Source organism: Puntigrus tetrazona, chromosome 2, assembly GCF_018831695.1.
Source record: "Puntigrus tetrazona isolate hp1 chromosome 2, ASM1883169v1, whole genome shotgun sequence".
In the NCBI taxonomy this organism is placed as follows: Eukaryota; Metazoa; Chordata; class Actinopteri; order Cypriniformes; family Cyprinidae; genus Puntigrus; species Puntigrus tetrazona.
In genome coordinates this window covers 19,278,603-19,298,535 of record NC_056700.1, presented here as the reverse complement: position 1 = coordinate 19,298,535, position 19,933 = coordinate 19,278,603, and the positions used below count along the sequence as shown (strand labels likewise).

General features: G+C 37.0%; 1 protein-coding gene across 1 annotated transcript in view; it reads right to left on the bottom strand.

Annotated features, from left to right (window-relative positions):
- The window catches only part of clstn2a (calsyntenin 2a), a 1,097,509-nt gene that overhangs the window by 10,351 nt on the left and 1,067,225 nt on the right, over window positions 1-19,933 (bottom strand). Inside the window, exons 9-11 of the mRNA XM_043263119.1 lie at window positions 6,502-6,664; window positions 3,222-3,388; window positions 2,817-2,965 (exon numbers count right to left, since the gene is read on the bottom strand). Coding sequence (XP_043119054.1) covers window positions 2,817-2,965; window positions 3,222-3,388; window positions 6,502-6,664 — 479 coding nt within the window. The remainder of the gene's footprint in view (window positions 1-2,816; window positions 2,966-3,221; window positions 3,389-6,501; window positions 6,665-19,933) is intronic.

Below are 19,933 nucleotides of genomic sequence, written 5' to 3'. Positions count from 1 at the left end.
TTGCTGTGATAAATGGAACCATGAATTCTACCAAAAAATCCTGAAGTACAATATCCGGCCATCTGTTTGTGACCTCAAGCTGAAGCGAACTTGGGTTTTGCAGGAGGACAATGATCCAAAACACACCAGCAAGTCCATCTCTGAAAAAACTAAAGGAAGGCTTTGGAGTGGCCTAATCAAAATCCCGACCTGAATCCGATTGAGATGCTGTGGCATGGCCTTAAAAAGGTGGTTCATGCTCGAAAAACCCTCTAATGTGGCTGAATTACAACAATTCTACAAAGATGAGCGGGCCAAAATTTCTCAACAGTGCTGTAACACACTCAGTGCAAACGCTTGATTGCAGTTGTTGCTGCTAAGGGTGTTTCAACCAGTTATTAGGTTTAGAGGGCAAGCACTTTTTTTACACAGAGCCTTGTGGGTTGGATTTAGTTTTCCCTTCATAATAAAAACGGCACTGCGTTTGACTAATATTTAAATTTGTTTGATGGTCTGAAACTTTATAGTGTGACAAACAGGGGGCTGACACTTTTTCACACCACTGTAGATAGGTAGGTAGGTAGGTAGGTAGGTAGGTAGATTATATTATTGTATATATTTTTGTTTAAACGGAGCAATGCTAAAATGCTGGACATAAAAAGAAGTCCAGGTAATGATCAATAAACAAGAACCATTAAACCACCATCTTCACCAATTATTGACCTGAAGTGCTCGATTGTAAAGCATTTTATTGTGCAAGAGGATGGTGGAGATGAGACGAGAGAGCAATACAGTGTGAGAAAAGAGATAAAATAGAGAAAAGAATGTAAGATCACAGTTAAAATAAGACAGGAAACAACCCCTGTGAAGTCTTTGTATATTATTACTGTACTTCAGATGTCACATTAACAGCGGGATGTCCTGCTCTGCACCATTTTCTGCTCTGCTGTGCAGTAACAGTACAATATTTTATACAATATACCGCACCATGTTGTGGTAGTTCAAATAAAAATAAAAATTTTGTCATCATTTACTTACCCTCATGATGTTCCAAATGGCTTTGTGTGAAATACAAAAGGAGATGTTTAGACTGTCCGGGCGGCTTTTTCAATAAAATGAAAGTAGATCCGCCATGGTCACTATTCCTAGCATGGACATTGAACTAGATAACTCATTTTATACTCAAAGTACGTCTCTATGGTTTGGAGCAATAAATCATGACAAAATAGTAATTTTTGTATGATCTCCTTTCAGCCTTGTGCTGTGGAGAGCAGTGTTGTCACTCTCTGACCCGTGCTGTGTGACAGTATCTTTAATTGTGTTGTGCTGTACTGAGGAGGCTGGCTCTCTGACACAGCAGATTTTTCTTTTTTATCATAGTTTTTCATGTTCTCTTCAGCTGGTCTCACTACAGTCATCACCACCAGCAGGCCTGTCCATTATCCACAGACACTGCCAGAACACTACATGCTGCTGAAAATAACAAATGCTAATTTTTTCAACTTGCTGAAAACCTGTATATATCGTGCATTCACAGAAAGCAAATATTTCATGTGTCTATTCGCATCTTTGCATTGACTTTGTAAGTAATCTACTTTAATTTGACAAAACTGGGTGACCAGCTAAGACCAGCAAACCATTAAAGATTGGCTTAAAGGTCCTGTGAATAATATTTAGGAGAATCTATTGATAGAAATGCAACGTAATACATGTAATCATGTTTTCAGAGGTGTGCAAAGACATTACACAATGAACCATTATGCTTTTATTAACTTGTAGACTGCAGGCCCCCTTACATAGAAGATGGCATCATGTTTGTACAGTAGCCCTTAAAGGACAAACGTTTTGTCACTATGGGCTAATTCTGAACCGATAACAATGATCATTTTCCCTCAATAACTTTAATCACGATTGTTCTCATTTGAGAAAAGTATTTTTAGAATTACGTCAGCACAAATCAAGAGAGTATGTAAACCTCATCTAGTTGCTACACTTTTCATAGCTTATTAATTAACACACGCTTCTCTTCCCAACACTGATTTCAGTCATTTCAAAATATATTAAAGTTTTTCTATTGGAACAACAACTGCCATTTTTGTGCAGTGAATGGTAGCCAGGTTTGGAAGATTATGTAAAAAAAAGGACAAAATATCCACTTAAGAAAAAGTTTGAAATGGGGGATTTAAACTCGTAACATTTGCCACCCCAGACATGAAACCTTGTCAAGTTAAACAAACTTTAAGGATAAATAACCAGCAGACAATCAAGAGAAGCAGAAATCGGCATCGTGATTAAAAATACATTGAATTATTTAAACTTTAAGCTGTATTTTTCAGTAAAGCAATACTTTTGACTCTTTTGAGAAAAACTCAAAACAGTTTCTCTTCACTTCTCTACTCAAATTTATAGGATGTGTGTATATGAGTTAAGAGCAGGGCCAGATTGCATACAGGTACTTGAGAGTCATGCAGTGTAAGAGAGATGTTATCGGTAACCAAGGCAACCCTACATTCCCATCCCCTAGCTCCGTAGTATTGATCAGAGAAAGCCTTCTGTTGCTGCTCATCCTTCACTCATAAACATCTTGTCTAGCTTTTATGAACAGCACTTGTTTGAGAGATTAAAAAAAATGATCATCACACATTCAAAGCACTCAACAATTTAAATGAACCCCTAAGATGCAAGCTAATTACATTTAATCATTCACTCTTATATTTACTCCTATACTTAGTATTCATCCCGTAGAGAGATTGCAGGGTTATCAATCTATTAAAGCCTTTATGAGCTGATGTTGTGATGTTTTATGGGATGTTTTTGACTTTTAGTGCAATACTCACTGAACTGTAGTGGTTATGTGGAGTTTACGTAGACCAGGAGTGGGAAACTGCCGGGAGTTAATGTAGGAAACTTTTGTCATCGCTGTGTTGATACTCTCCAAATCATCTGCCTCCATGACCAGCACCGACTGAGCTGGGTTGAAGTGGAACTGAGAGGGATCAAGAGCGTGAGAAAGAGCCAATTTTCATAATAAGAGGGGAAAAAAAAGCTAAAAGCAAAGAAGCGAATGAACGTGTCAACACATTTACATATAGATGAATAAATGATGGCTGAGAATGACTGATGTCAAAGGATTCTCAAATATATTCAGATGATATTAAAGAGATGGACAAAGAATGGAATGCCTATAATCTTTCCAATGAAAGACTTTGCATATATGTATGCGTGTGTGTGCGCGCATGTACCTTTATGCCTTTTCCCAGACTCTCGAGCGAGCTGATGTCCAGGCCTTCCTTGCAAGCCTGTAGGCAGGAGATCACCTTTTGAGTTGCGATCTTCCCAGGTCGAATAGTCAAGCCTGAGAGGCTTCCCCGGAAATACTGTGTGAATCGTGGAGTTGTCACCTCTCCTCCTGTAAACAAAAACATTACAACTCATGCACACACATACTTGCAGCCACTGGCAACAAAATATATTGTATAAAAGCTAAAGATATCTGGACGTTAAGTGACACTCTGCATGCATGTGTGTCAGAATGTCAAAAAGACCTTATCTGGCACTATCCAGAGGTTGGAAGACAAGCTGGTCTACCCAGATGCCTCCATCTCCTATGTTTTAAAAAAAATATTTTTTTTGTGTTTTCGCTCTCTATGACAACCCACAATCCTGTGTGTGATATTCAACTGTTTCTCTAAACCTGTGACAAGAAGTCAGTTCATTAATACATTCTATATGTGCATTTTTATATTATTATTTACAGTTTTCCTTAATTAATTCCTTAAAAATCATGTTTTTCAGCTCCTATAGAAATTGCTAATAATCCTAAGGTGCATTTTTCAACCTATTAAACACTTCATGTTATTAAAGGCCATATACTGTATTTTCTAAATGTATTCAAATAAGGAAAGGAACTACAGTAGAATCTAACGAAGCATTGCAACAATATAACTATATTTGAATATTTATTACAAAATATGCATATTCATTTGTATAGTACAGGGAGACTTGATTGTATCATTCAGGTTGCTTTTATGGGAGTGGGCAGAGATCTTCAGACACTCTGACTGGTGGATTTTTTTATATGGCATCATGGGTAATGTAGTTTTTCCATCATATTCGTCAACATGTAACCCATTAAAAATAAATTTTATATAGTGAATTACTAATGGCCTTCTTGTCTTGCATTTATTTGCATACAACATGGTCATCTGTCTTTTCTTTCCTGAGTGACAGCATCTTTTACTTTTACTTTTACTTATTTACCTATTTTTAAAGAATAGCTGGTCACGCTGACCTACTTATTAGGAGCCTTGATAAAAAATGCGTTAGAGTAAGAGCAATACCTGTCGCCAATAACACCTGCTGTTTTCCTTCTTCCCATACATCCCTAACTGAGGTGACAGATTTGATGAGACTAACAGATCCAGATGCACCGAATACTTTCGCTCCTAAAGCCTCACAATGAGGGTCTGTGCTTCGAATGCTTAATTGCTTCTGTTTTTAAATTATTTAACTGACAGATGTTATCAATTAAATGTTATTCCACAGATGAAATAGCAGAGGAACATTTGCATTCTCGTTTGTGCTCCCCCTAAAGGACAAAGAAGCTAATGAGACTGCAGTCCTTGCATGGCATATAAGAGCTGTCACCATCACATCTGTATCGATCAGTAGCTGCATGACAGACAATAACAAGCATAACACATCCTGAGCCCTGTGGAAAAGGCACTGCCATAACCTTATGTTTAGATTAGCACATCTGATTTCTCATTATAACCAAAAATAGTCATATGTTACTGAGAAGCAGCAGCTCAGTAATGGCCTTATTTGTCTTCCTTTACACACACTTATTATAGCGCAGCCTTTAAAAACATTTTTTCTTTGTTTTTATTCTTCAAGGACAAGTTAACCCAAAAATGATCATGAATCATTTACTGAATTTGAATATTTTTGAGGATAATTTCCTTTTCTTACCAAATGATTACATTTTACACTTTCAGGAAAAATATTCCCATTTTATTTCTTTAATACTAAAATATACCATTCAAAATGTTGTGATGACTATGATTTTTCTTTTTTTTTTTTTTCTTGTGATGCTTTTAAGCTAAGATGCGTGAAACTGACCAAAAATAAAAAACATACATTTAAAATCACATATTTCTATTTTCAATAAATGCTGTTCTTTCTAAGCTTCAGTTCATGAAAGTATCCTGAGAAAGATGCTATTTCACCGTTCCCACGTTCGAAAGTCGAATAACCATTTTGAACTAATAGTAAGAAGAAGAAATGTTATTTGGGCACCAACATTAACACGTTAGAATAATTCCTGAAGGACCATGTGACACAAAAGACTGGATTCATGGCTGCTAAAAATTCAGCTTTGCCATCACAGGAATAAAACACATTGAAATTGTAATAATATTTAAATTATTTCTGTTTTTGGCAGTGATTCGGATCAAATAAATCTGCAACTTTTCAAGAGTGTAGAAATTCACTCCTGCTTAAGAAAAATTAAACTGTTATTATTTTTGACTTTAAATAACACAATTTTACATTAAATCACACAATGGATCAGTTAGTAAGCTAATAGCGCTAACAAAGCTCTCTTAAAAAAAAAAAAACCCAAAAACGATAATCCTGTTTGATGTCTCGTCAAGACAATGGCCTCCAAACCCCATTTCTACGCCAAAGAAGACAAGGATCTCAATTTGGCCTGAACAAATACCATCCTCGCTTTCCATTATGAAGTGGTTTGTCACCACGTTGATGATTGCACAGAGTGAAAATAGACAGGGTGCGAGAAGCAATCTAAGCTGCTAATGGCTTGAAAAGTTATCAGTTGCGGTTTAGTGGAGCTTAGACCAGCTTCATTGGGATGTAATAGCAAGTGAACTTGTCCCCCATTCAGGGTCTCTTAATCCTTACTATAGGCCTCTTCTAAAAAAAGAAAAAAAAATCACAATTCAAAGCCAGTGAAAAACAGAGAATAATCCTCAATCAGCACGGATGAAAAGAAATGTAAAATGGTGCTGAAGAGTCGGAACTTGGAACCTCGTCGTCTAAAACAATGATTTAGCCGTGACTCCATTCTCTCAGAGGCTTGTTTAATTATTTAGCTCATGAAAGCGATGTTAAGGACAGTCTCTCCATTCAAATGCGATCATTAGCTCCATTTCAAAAGGCTGAAATTGACAGGCCGTGTTTCTTTTTTGATGTTTTCACGCCTGAGTTCTCTTTGATTAAATGAAGAATCAGGGTAGCCTGGGGCCAAACACATTGCCTCTCTCTTGGTATTCGAACCACCGCTGCCGTGCTCACACTGTCATATCAATAATGTAGATATCTCTAAGTCACACCCTCTCTCAAGTCTGAGACTATCTAATCACATCTCCAAACCTGTGGATGCTGATTCATCATCTTGTGTTTGTGTCTGGTCCATCCAAACCACAGTTATGCCACCATTTCATTTTATCGATCCTCTTTTTCAAAGTATAATCAAAACAAGAGTTTTTTTCATGGTCTCACCTTGCCAGCAGGCACCTACGGTTAGCTGTACATCGATCTCGGAAGGGTGGATGGGCCAGTCGTCCGTCACAAGGTAGGGTTCGTACGTCACTCCGACAACGAAGAGCGTCACTGAAGGAAACTCCACATTGATGACGTAGTAATGCCACTCTTTATCACAGATCTGGAGAGAAGAATAAGTTTACATCCGGTCAACAAGGCAAAGCAGCACATTTTTAAAATTGCAGGTTAATTATGTTAAACGATTTTGGGTTGAATCTGCGAATTGAATTCGCTTCTTAGTGATGTTTTTTGCATACATAAAATGGAAAAGAAACAAAACAAACTGCCATTACTAAACCAACCTCTAACCAGCAACTTCACTGACCCACTTTAAATTAAAAATTGCAGTAAAACAAAACAAAATAGATGAACCAACCTCTAATCAACAACTCAATTGACCAACTGTGAGTTAATTCACATTAAAAAGTTCACAGAAACAAAACAAAACCAAAAAACACCTTTAATAATACATGAACCAACCTCTATTCAGTGACTCAATTGATGTACAGTGAGTTAAAATTCACAGTAAAACTATCTCAGAACCATGGTTGGGTAAATCTAAACTACAAACTAAATAATACGACACTTTGTTGCTACATATAAGTTCATGAAGATTGCGTTCTTAGCTGAAAAGTATCTGTGCTTTTATAGGTTAAGATGATCAACATTAGGTTTTCAGTTCACGTTCACGTTCACATGCCCTTAATGAAACAGAAATGTAACTTAATTTGCCATCATTAGCTATACTATTCATCATTTGTCATCTGTCCTATTACATTAATTAGGTATAATTACCATCAGAAGCTAATTATATGGACAAAGATTTACGAGTATGAAAAACATCAGATCACTTTAACATATCAAAGCAAACCAATCAAAACCGTTTAAAGTTCTTTGGCACCTCATTATTTAACTTTTCCGGCATTTACATGCTCATAGTTAACAACTCTAGGCATTGTTAAAAAAGGACTAAAAGCAAACCTATTAGAAAAATATGTAAATGTTGAGGAAAGATTGCCTACTGCTACTCTGAGAGTCATCACGTCTGAGATTCAGCATAATGGTGAAACAGGCTTAAAGGTCCCAGCCACATTTAATTGCCTCACTCTTTCAAACGTTAACAGCCGCAGTGCCACAAAAAGTTACTATTTTAACCTTTTGCTACTTTATTTGTGGGAATAACAGATAGAAGACAGGAACTGCTGGGTAGGGAAGAGAAGGAAAGAAAACTGGTAAACAACGTAAGCCAAACATGAATATGCTATGGTCACATGAACACCACAGCTCAATATTGTGCTAAGCTGCTCTATGAAATTGTAAGCAAGGAAACATTTTACGCAACACAAAATTTGCCACAGCTAGTTCATAGCAAACAGGAACACTGATGGATTGGTCATTAAGGGGCAATTTACACAAAACGCCTTCTTGCGTTAATGTTCGTTCTATTTTATTTGACCCTTTTTTGTCACGTTACATGTGATATATAGTGTGGTTATTGAGTAAACTCTCTTCAAAATGTAAATGATCTAAAATATGTGTGTGTATATATATATATATACTATATATATATATTAGATGATACATGTAGATATGCTCCCTGAGGCTGCCCTGGCTTTTTTTTTTTGCATCAGTACCACATTACAGTACAAATAAAGCTAAACATGTATTTAAAATAAAATGAAAAAAGTATATAACAAAATTATTCAAATTTAAACCAAAAAACAAAAAGGACTGGCACCAGACATCCAGCTTTTATAAATGCAGTGTATCTTTTTTTCCTACCATCAGTGGTGCTGTAAAGATTGTCAAGATGAAGTTAAAAACAATATTTTTATTTCTTTAGACGCTTTGTTCCACTGTACTAAAAGCACTAATTAGAAATGCAAATAAATGACATGTGAAAAAAATCTATTAAATTTCATCACTATTAATTCCTGCAGGTAACTGAATGGTTATTATCAGAGCACTGATATCGTCATACTGATAATTTGCTTGTATGGTGCAATAAACAAGCTTTTTTGTACTCTACGTGCTGTTATGGAGAGCACCATATGGAGCTGAAGCTGACTGGTGGATGATGCTGAGCTATTGCAGAGGGGAGTTAATGGACAGAAGATCCCAGGTCTCCAAAGAGATGCTCTCTCTCCCCGTCTAACTGCCGCCTCTGGGGACAGATCTCACTCCATACCTCTATTCCTCTTGCTCTCTTATCTCTTCTTTCTAAAATAGATATTCTCTTTATCTCCATCTCATTGGACTCTTCAAAAACCTCTCTATTCTTCCTTTCTTTCTGAAGCAATCTCACTCTATCATCCTAACCTTTTTTGTCCTTTTCAATGTCACAAACATGCACACACACACACACACACACACACACACACACACACACACACACACACACACACACAACACCAAGTGCCATTTAGTCTCTTGGCCATTTTTTTTCGTTTGGGCACTTGTGCTGAAATGAGAGGCATTCTGGGATATTATGAAACGAAACTGTCAATTAAATAAAACTGCATGCTGATCACTGGCTGCCATTGTAAGTTGTCTTTAAAAGCTTGGGATTTGAAGCCCTTGCATAACAAAAGAATGGAATAGAATTTTTTAATGTAGTTGCACGCTAACCATTTTTACAGTGATTGTTTTTATTTAGGATGTAATGGAACACCTGCTGTTTTCTTAAAAGAGAGTAGAAATTGTAATTGTGTTGCCAAACCATTAAAAAAAAAAAAAAGGAGAAAGTTTCCAGAAATAAAAATGCTCATGCAAAAATAAGCTCATGCAATTCAGAAAGCCTAAGCAATGTCCAGTGTCAGCGAGGCATGAAAACAGCAGCATTAGCGCTGGTTAATTAAACAGCTCATGCAATGGCTCTTTGAAAACTGGGCTTCTGTTCAGAGTATGAAAACGAATAGCCTGCAGTGTGTAAACATGTGGACAACACTCGAAGCTTGCTAATTGCAACATAATTGTGTGCAAAAAAGCCATGAGCAAAATATGTAGATTGCAAATATGTTAAATTGTTCATTAAATTTTGGCAACTAGCACTTTCACGTGTATCAACCGGTTAAAACATCACCGAATTACACTTCAAAACTACACATTCGATGAAACACAACAGAGTGGACCAGAACAAGTAGGTCTTGAGACACTTTTTTTATGAGCTAGAATTGGCGAGATGTTCAACGAAAACAAAAACAATCAATTTTTTAAAAATCTAAAAATAGCAAGCACTTAAATGAAAATAAATAAACAAGAATAATAAATCTTTCCTAAATGTATGTGTTTGTATCTGTGTGTGTGTTATGTATAGAATGGAGCCATGGATTTGTTTATGGAAGTAATATGTTCATTTGTCAAAATTTATGGCAAATAAAATTCAGAATAAATAATAAAATAATAAATGAAATAATAAAATTATTTAGCATTTATCAGATTTCAATATAACAATTTCAATATATATACACATATATATATATATATATATATATATATATATATATATATATATATATATATATATAAATTAAGATAGAATTCTTAGTATTCTTTTTTATTTAAAATAAGTATCTCATAATTATCTCAACTTACATTTCAACTTTAAATTATATAAATGCATTAATAAATAATAAATGCACTAATAAATAAACAAATCAAAACTCGATGCTGTGCATTTTTACAGTGAAAATGTATTGCATTCATTCATATTTTTAAGGTTTGTCTCGGACATACGGTTTAAAGAGCTGCAGTAAAAACAAAAACAAGAAATAAAAAATCTAAAACTAATTAACATTTTTAACTTGTCAGTTGTTGGTCAGCTAGTCAACAATCATGACCTATCTCTATTCCAGACAGACCGAGAATGTTTTCGACTGTCAGTCATAAGCGGGCTGATGATATGTCAACCTCTACAGAGTCTGTCCGTTCTCATCCTGATTACATGTCCGTCGAGGAACGAACAGAACATGTGCATGCTTTGCTGCTAATGAAACACACACATGAAGCATTAATCTTGGTCTGACAGGAGATGATTTTGGCTGTTTCAGCACACAAAGGCACATGCCGCCAAGGATTAAAACACCCTTACATTTGGCCTCCTCCTCCACCCCCATCCCTCGCTCTCTCCTCTCGTTTTTTGCTCTAAACATTTTTAATCTGTTCCCGTCAACAAACTGCATCCACGACCTTCAGAGCAAACAAATAAATGAGAGTGTGACAATAAGCGAGAGCTGCAACACAAATCACACCTAGAACTATACGTCTCTTTCTACATGCACAAGCATCATTGTGTCATGTTGGCTGCGGGAGAGAAATGCCTCGCAGGCTGCGGCGGTACAGGCCTGTTTCTCATTCAACATTAATGCATTGTGTTTGAAGGCCTGTGCCGCTGCTCAGATAAGGCTTGCAATACACCGAGATGCTGGTCTCTAACTAGGGTTGGGTTAGACACACACACATTCAGAAAACATAGATATCAATAGTTTTTTTTTTTTTCAAAAAGTAGACAGAATAACATTAAACATAAAAATCTTTTGTAACAGCATAAATCTTTACTGTCATTTTTTTTGTCTATACAATTAAACCTTGTTTAAAAAAATTCTGAAATAAAAGACAGAGAGGGAATATTTGTACTAATATATAATATAATAATATGCAATATATTATAAAATACAGTTGTAATTGTAATTATGCAAGTATTTTATTTAAATGGAGCCGGATGGGCCTTCATCTCATTTTAAGCATGCTATTTAACTCTTTTAATGAGGACACAAAAGCATTTTTATGCAATACTATGAAAGACTTTAATGCTTTTTTAATGCTTTTTATTTAGTCATAATCAGAACATAATCATAAAGTCTTTGGCATAAAGATACTGTATCTATATTAACTATCATTAACCGGAACACAGCTAATATCTTTTTCACCAATCAGTTCTTTGATTTAAATTCATGTTTGTAATGGAAGTCTCCATGTGGCATTTTTAATATATAAAAATGCATAAATGTACTATTTATCATGCTCTTCATCTAAATAATGAAATAATTGGAATCTATTTTCCCTTAATAAAAATTAAAACTGGACTTTTGGATTTTAGTCCATGATTTTCAGCTTTGAGGCTAATTTATAATGCAAGTGTGTTTCTAAACGTTGAAAAAACCAAACTGTTTTCTGTGAAAACAGATCAAACATATTAATGAATCCCAGCAGTCATGGGCATATTTCCCAGTATTTTTTCAACAAAATGCTCTCTAGAAATGGGAAATTGCCCTTCCACTAATAGTAGATGGCAAAGCAAATTTTGGCACTTCGATATGCCTCACCCCAATTCCTTGATCCTATAGGTCAACCCGTCACCGAAGTACTGAAAATGGGCACTCATTTCAGGAATAATAAACCAAGACATCTTGCATACTGTGAAAAGGACGTAATAATATATAGCATTTTATTACGTCACCCATGTCTATCTCTAACTAACACAGCATTTAATAGCGCTGTCTCTCTGCTCTTGGAATGCTGGCATGTCTTTCTTCAAAGGAAGAAAGGCGGCCAAGGCATTTGGAAAGAATAAATGGCCACCGCAGAAAACTTTTCAGAGGTGGCATTTAATCAAGGAGTCCAGGGACTCTAACTGTGAGCTGAATTGGGGGGTGCAATTCGAGTTTTCATTATTTCCTTGATTGAACAGCAGATTAGCCTAATTTTAGGCGCTGCTTTATCTGTTCCATCATCCGCTCCCTCAAATAGCCTTGTGGGAGGAAAGATTTGTTCTATATACTGAATGGCAAAAATACAAGTGAAGAAGTGCTTTTTCTCTCCCCTCATTTTTGGGGGTGCAGATATACATCTCATAATCGATTACTGGAAAGAAACATTTGCAAATCGGTAGGCAGAGATAAAGCTCATAGTGCAAGGTTGGGAAGGATCTTCAGATAGTGGTACTGCTGTTCCCATCGCCCTCATCCGAGTCAGCAAAGGGCATTCTGGGTAATTGATTAGGGAAGTTTGTTGCTGTGCCGACTAGCACATGCTTGGCACTGTTATCCACACACCTGCCTCCTCATCTCCAGGAAGGCTACTATTGGAAGCATAAGGAGATCTTCAAGACACCTGTGCACTGATACTCTCTCGCAGCCGTTATTCACCACGACAGATGGAGCTCAGCCAGACGCTCATACCTGACTTGGACATCCCTATAGAATTAAATTAGACGGTGCACCTCTTACGTTGAAAGTCAATGAAAGAGACACTTTAAACCACCTGATTGCAGATGAAGGTCTGGGCTCGATTCGCTGTGACGAGAACAAGACAAACACTGCAATTTGCTGATTGCAACGACACATATAAATGACAGTTCTTTGGCCAAGATGATACGGGGGAGATCGGTGACTGATCTAGCAGAGCGGTTTGAGATCTGCAGTGGGCCGTGATATTGGCTGCTTCGTGTAAGTGGCTTCTGATGTGTATGTGGACAGAGGACCTGGCCGTGGCTTTCCTCAGGGCAGACAAAAATGTTCGGTTGCAGCAAGGATACCACCACGATCAAGGTCTAGAAACATCGCAAGGACATTGTTAGAATAATCAGTGGTTTAACTCTTTTACTAAGCAAAGAAACAAAAATATTGACTTTATTTAACAATTCACTGACCAATAAAAGCACTATTAAATATTGTAGTAATAAGTGATTATTTTAGTTGGGTAATAAGATAATAAAATAATAAAATAATAAGATTTTAGTTTTTGACACACCAACCTGTTAGAATCAAACCTCTTTGTATTCTATATATGGATTGTAACAAATGATATATAAAGCCAAGGCACAATAAATAGGGACACTTCAATTTCCCTTCCTCTACTCACCAAAACAAAATACATTTTTGAGGTTAATTCATTAATTAATAGTTAGTAATGTAGTTTAGGTAAGTTTAGGTATTAGGTAGTTAACAATAAGCATGGTTAATAATGAGAACTGGTCTCTATACCCAAGTGTAACTTGTTAATTTGTGCACTAAATTCACAAAAACCCTCAAAAAGTTCTATATAGGGCAGTGTTTTTTTTTTTTTTTATTCCAGTACTGGGGACCCCCTGCTCGGCATATTTTGCATGTCTCCCTTATTTAACCCACCTGAATGAGATCATCAGCTAATCATCATACTTCAACATATGTTGACTTTCTCAGTATTCATTAGGCTGATCGAAGCAAGACTGCTATTCTACCCTTAAACCTCGTTTAACAAGTGAATTTGGTTCATGCAGTGGCCACAATTAAAAAAATTAAAACCGTCAAGCACCATAAACAGATCTAATGAGCCAATCACAAAAAACACGTAATTCAAGGAAAATACGGCGACCAGCATGACAGCACTGGATTACGATTAAGACATAAAATTGTTGTGACTGAAATGTGACACATCTCACTGTGTGTTGTGGTGGGTATATTTTGCGGGTGTTGTTTGTACCGTGGCAGGCACGCTAAGGTGGTGACGGGCCTGTGGTGCTTTGGAAGGTGACTATAAATTACAGGCTGACAGAGTGAGTAATTAGAGCAGGAATTAGACCATGCCCTCCAGGGACAAAAGTCAACTAAAGAGTGACCTCTCCCAAGCTTCCCAATTTGGAGCCTACACTGTGTAAATTAATCTATTTGCAGTCAAGAGCAGGAGCAAATTGTTTTTACAGTAACAGATATGTGGAAATTGGACAATGGTAATGAGGGTTCACACACAAGTACAAGCATGCACACTAACATAGACATGGAAAGGAGAATAATCCTTAACACTCATTAGAGAACAGTAATATGGTGATAGCATGGTATTATGATCATACTGAATCATTATACCAAAGTATGTTGACATAACACACACACTCAAAAACAACATATTCAACTTCCATAGTATTTAGTACAGGGTAATGTCTTATGACATTATAATACTATGAAACTAAAATTTATACAGTAACCAAAATATGGCTTATACTATAGTATTGTGTTGGTAATTTACCATTTAGATTTCTCTAGTACTGTGCTGATAGCATACAATGTTTTGTAACTTTTTCTATTACCAATATTGCATTGTGTTATACATGGCAATCCCAAGGTACCTTAAAGAATAACATTGTATATTCCCTAAAATACTATAGTAGTACTGTGTTTTCACTACAATGATGGGATCTCATGTAAATACTATAGGCTATATTTCAAAGTACTAAAACTGTGTACTCATAGTGTGGTCACACATTTCCAAGCATACCAAGTACTTCCATTGTATACAGTATGTCCTATACTACGGTAGTACCATGGTACTTCCTGATACATTTTGGACATATGTTGTGGTGTTTCAAAGCTCTCTTTTCTTACCATTTTAGTAAATGTCCAGAAACACAGTTTTACCATGGTACAGTTCCAAAACAACGTATTACCATAGTTCTCATTTACAATGAATGATCACCCTATACATATACAACGGTATTTGTAAGACAATTCAAAGAATTGTATGTACCATGCAATAAATTCATTGACCACGGCCATACCATGGTATATGCTATTGTCACTGTGCATGTGAAAAAAACACCATTAATGCTGCATCCTTAAAAAATAAAACATACACACGTACACACACAGACACATTAATATCATAGTACTTTTTGTAACTGACTCATGCAGAGAGATATTAAAGAAAACAATTTCATCGCACTTGCATGCACATTTCGACATGTTGACATCCAAAGGCAGTCAGGTTAGGTTGCTCGCTGTGGGTGTGAAAGTAGCGAGTCTCCCACTGGGCTGTTTAATAAAAAAGCAGATATTCTCCCCACACAGTGGTGAGCTTTGGCAGCCCTGCAGTTTGCCACACGGCTGCTAACTCATTAGTATGTCAATAATGACACACTCTGGTCTGTGTGTCTCCTGCTTCCCCAGGGGGCGTGGGTGAGGGAGAAACTTTGAGTGAGTTGATATTTCACGGTGCATCGTTGTGACAGTATGTGCAAGAACGTGTGTTTGCGTACGCACTTCTGTGTGCATTTTTTCATCTCGTAAACAACGTAATGAGACAATAAAATACTCAGCTAATGAGCCTGGGAACGTCTCAAAGGCACATGCCTGTTTAGAATGCAACACTGTTGGACACAGAGACAGACACACAAACACAGGAGTCTCCGAAGGAAAATCTGAGCTCGTTCTTCAGTAAAATGGCAAATTCAAACTCTACCTTTCAATTATGAAGCGTCATGATAAGCAGTTGTTGTTGTTCTCCTGTGCAAAAAGAGATATCAAAGAGCGTTGATGTGCGCAAAAAACACGTAGGCTGGTTGCCGATAGCCTCATGCAAGCTTTTCAAAGACTTCAAAGTCTCTGCATCATCTCAATCTCTCGGAACCCTCTGCCATTTAAGCCTTTATTTCTAATGCGTTTAAGTCCGAGCCATTTTCGCATAGCATAAATACTGTTGTTGACCTCAGACACTGGCTGTTTTATAAAAGATGCTCATTTGACACCTCCAGATCCGATGTGCTTCACATGCTTTCGAAAAGAGGGAGCGTGTGAAAAGGATAGGTTAGAGCAAGGAAGTGGAGGAGGAGGCTGGGAATGGATGGGGGTAATCGAAAGTGTGGGGGCGAAAGCCAGGAAAATAACTCACTGGAAGTCATCAGAGGAATAGAGAGGCGAATCTCTCCCGCCACTCAGTCCCGGAACTGATGGGGGCCAAGGAGTTCAGCGTCAGTTCATCAAAACCTGCACGCTTTCATATCCACATGTGCCCCAATTCAAACGCCGGTTCCTCCGTCGCACCCTCTAAAGTCATACACAAATCTATGCTCGCTACATCTATCACTCCCTATCTGCTCTGAAACATGTACATGCACTCTTTCAGCTGAGTTTTTTTCCTCTTGCTCCTGCATTATTGATGCAAATCCATTACACTGGCATGGCACGGGGACCGAGGTGGGCCGGAAAGAGGTTCAGAGGCAGCCTTGTTACTGGATGAGAACATGCAGCAGCACTCAACCATTCACGATGCAAAGCAATCACTTCAACTTCCACGAACAACACATGTGCACAAATATTCAACATATGTTCATCAGAGGCTGCCAAAATTGTGATCAGAATTGGCATTCTTTTTGCGTCTCAAGAGCTCTAGGCGAAGTATTCCTGGTGGAAAAGAGTACAAATTTTACTTTGAAGCAAAACACGGTAGGAGGGAGAGAGAAAGGAGAGAACACCTCTCTCCACCCCCTCAAAAAAAAACGTCAGACTGAATATTTTGGTGCTGCTATATTTGGAATGTCAAAAATAAAAAAAGGAGCAAAAGGAGAAATGATGTAGACGAAAAATCAGGTGGAAAACTGATGTGTTTGTTAGGTTATGCCTATCTCTCACATGACCGGCTCTTAGTGAAAAGTTGAGGAAGGGTGTATGGTCGTAAAAGAAGGCGGTGGTGCTTGGCGCTGATGGACGAGCAAAATTTGTTCAGCTAATGTAGAAATAGAGCTGTAGAGATGCATTATTCAGAGGCTCATGATTATTTCACAGCGCAAAGCAGCCTTCAGGTACATCACAATAGGCTTTGATTATGGCGAAATGCGAGGCATGAAAAGAAAAAGAATGCAAATACAGGCTTAGAGCTAATACAAAACACAATAGTTTTGCAACTTTTCTGACTCTGGTGACTTCTTGCGGTCCTTCCCCTATTCTTTATATGCATAATAAGAACATGTAAACGAGTGAATGACATTTCAATCCATTTAAATTCTAATAGAAAGTGTTTCACATTGTGTCGAGTTTAATTTATCTCACTATTGTGTTTCTGTGGCCATATACAAGTATGCCGATTGCTATGGGATGACACAGAAAACATAATCCTCTAAAATATGATGCACAATGCGCACGCACACGCACACACACACACACACACACACACACACACACACACACATAATGCAAATGAATAAAGGTTATTATATAGATTATATGTATACAATTTGTAATAAAATCAAATACAATTAAATTATATTTTAAATGTATATTAAATACATAATTTTAAATGGCAACAATATAGTGTTTGTTTTTTTTTTTTTTTAAAAACATCAATAGAAATGTGTTTTTTATTCATGAATTAGTCTATTAAAAATCAGTGAACATTGGAAGTCTATGGCACATACTGTGTGAACAATTAGATTAAATGAACCAAAAATTAATGTTCACTGGACAAAAGCCTAATTTGGGGTCCTGCCGAAATGGCATCACTGGGAGTAATTCAAATATTCAATAGAGTATCTGATGGATTATTATTGGGCTTTCAATCAATTTATGTGTTTTTTTTCCCAACTTGAGGCCTGAGGTCTTTTTACAATGATTGGAAGAACTGTTAAGTGGGCGGGACTTTGTAAACAAATGGCTAATAACTGAAAAATTGATGGAAAGCAGAATGCTTGCTGGTACAGACAATTTGCGGTCTGTCATATTGTAGCTTTCATAAGCCTGTCTTTTGATTTTTGCCTACAGTCTTTGGAAGCAACATTAATAAAAAAACAAAACAAAACAAAAAGCAGTAATTATCCATTGATTTTCCAAGCATCAGATGCCACAAAAATGAACACATTTTTTAACATGTTCTCCATCCCTAAATATATTTCAAGGAGAAGCAGAGAAACATTTATATACAAAATAGGTTTAAATAAAAACATGACCTAGCAAAACATGACAACACTTGTGTGTATTTGCTGTAAATCTGTGTAACTACCTGGAAAATCAAACGACACGTGTTCCTCCCCCGATTTTATATTAGCTTTAAGCACCAGTGGGACTCATCTATTTGTCTATAGTTTAAGTTTTACAGCATTCGATAAGCTGCACGCTCTCCTCTGTGAGATCTCATTATAAGTCTTCATGTATTCATTAAAGCAAGTAAGCGGTCATGCATGGAACGCAATCCATCTAACACAAAACAATACAGCGTCTTAAGCGCATCGCCGAAGGAAGCCACAGATGCGGTGCGTGTAATTGTGAGTAGATAAGCGTACAATGAATGTCATATTGACAGGACGGAGTGTAATTTTCTGCCGCAGCGGTGCGGGTCGATGATCTGAGCGAGACGGGGATAAATGACAAGCCTGCATAGGCTTTTCCACGCCAGTACCGATTGGTTGAAGTGGGCCACGCACAGACCCTCGGTACATGCACACACACCTCCGATCAATGAGCAGAAGTGTCGATGCAAACAAATCTTTGAATATCGATTTAGGCCGATGTTTGAAGAGCCATTAACGGATGACTCGGCTTGCGTCTTAACCAATGTTTTCACAGATCTACCGGGATCTTCCATATGTCTCTGTTTAATGGCCATTGTGGAAAAAAAAATGATGGCTCTTTTTTATAGCTTTAATTCGATGCAACCTTTCGAGGTGCATCGCTCATTTTAATAGAAAAAGCTGTGCCCTGTTGAAAACACCAGATGAACTATGCGCACTGCCAATGAGGGGAGGTTGGGGACTAGATCAAAGACTTTATAGCTACATGACAGCCTGTGTATTTGTGGATATCCAAAGTCTATCCAAAAATGTGCTTTTATTATTTACTCACTGTATTATTCTTTGAAATATGTGGTTATTTACTTTGAACAGGTACTGTAAGTTTGTTGCGCAATACCAGTTCACCAGGGGCTGTCAAGCTCCAAAAAAGACCAGAAAACACAGCTTAAAAGAGGTAATAAGTTTATATTTGCATCATGCGTTGCAAGCTTTATGAACACATACATGAGGAGTGAGAAATGTATTCAAATTTAAGTAATTATTAACCATTAATCTAGTGTTGTCCTGCATTTTTGTTTGACCCCGTTCAATATCCAGTGGTTGGAGAAATGAATAGAGATGCTTGTCAGTGTTGCCAACTTTGCTACTTTTCAGACCACTTTTTTTCAAAAGCACCTAGCAACAAATCTTTAGTTTTTCCCCAAACGTTATTACATATTTAAGACTCGCCGGTAATATCTGTCTTTCCCATGCTGCAGGTAAAGCAGCATGTAACTTTTTTGTTGTTCATGTTCAGAATTTGCAAAAATGTATATAATGAGCGAGTACATCATGAATTAATGTTCCAAGTACGTTTTTGTTTTATGCCGAATCACTTTGGTACACTTATAATAAGTGCTTATTTTCGGAATACTGTAGCCTTGGTTGCCATAGACATAAACTTTGTAGAAGTAGTTCTGGTTATAATGTCCTTCTGTGGAATAGGTGCAGTTCTGTTTATCAAGTGCCAAATTTTACATAGTGCTGCTTTAAAATATTATGTTAAATAAAGCAAGCATAGCCAAAATCCCAGCACAGATATTGCCTTTATCTTATGTATACGCTATTTGAGACAACGGCTCGATTATAAATCAGGATTTC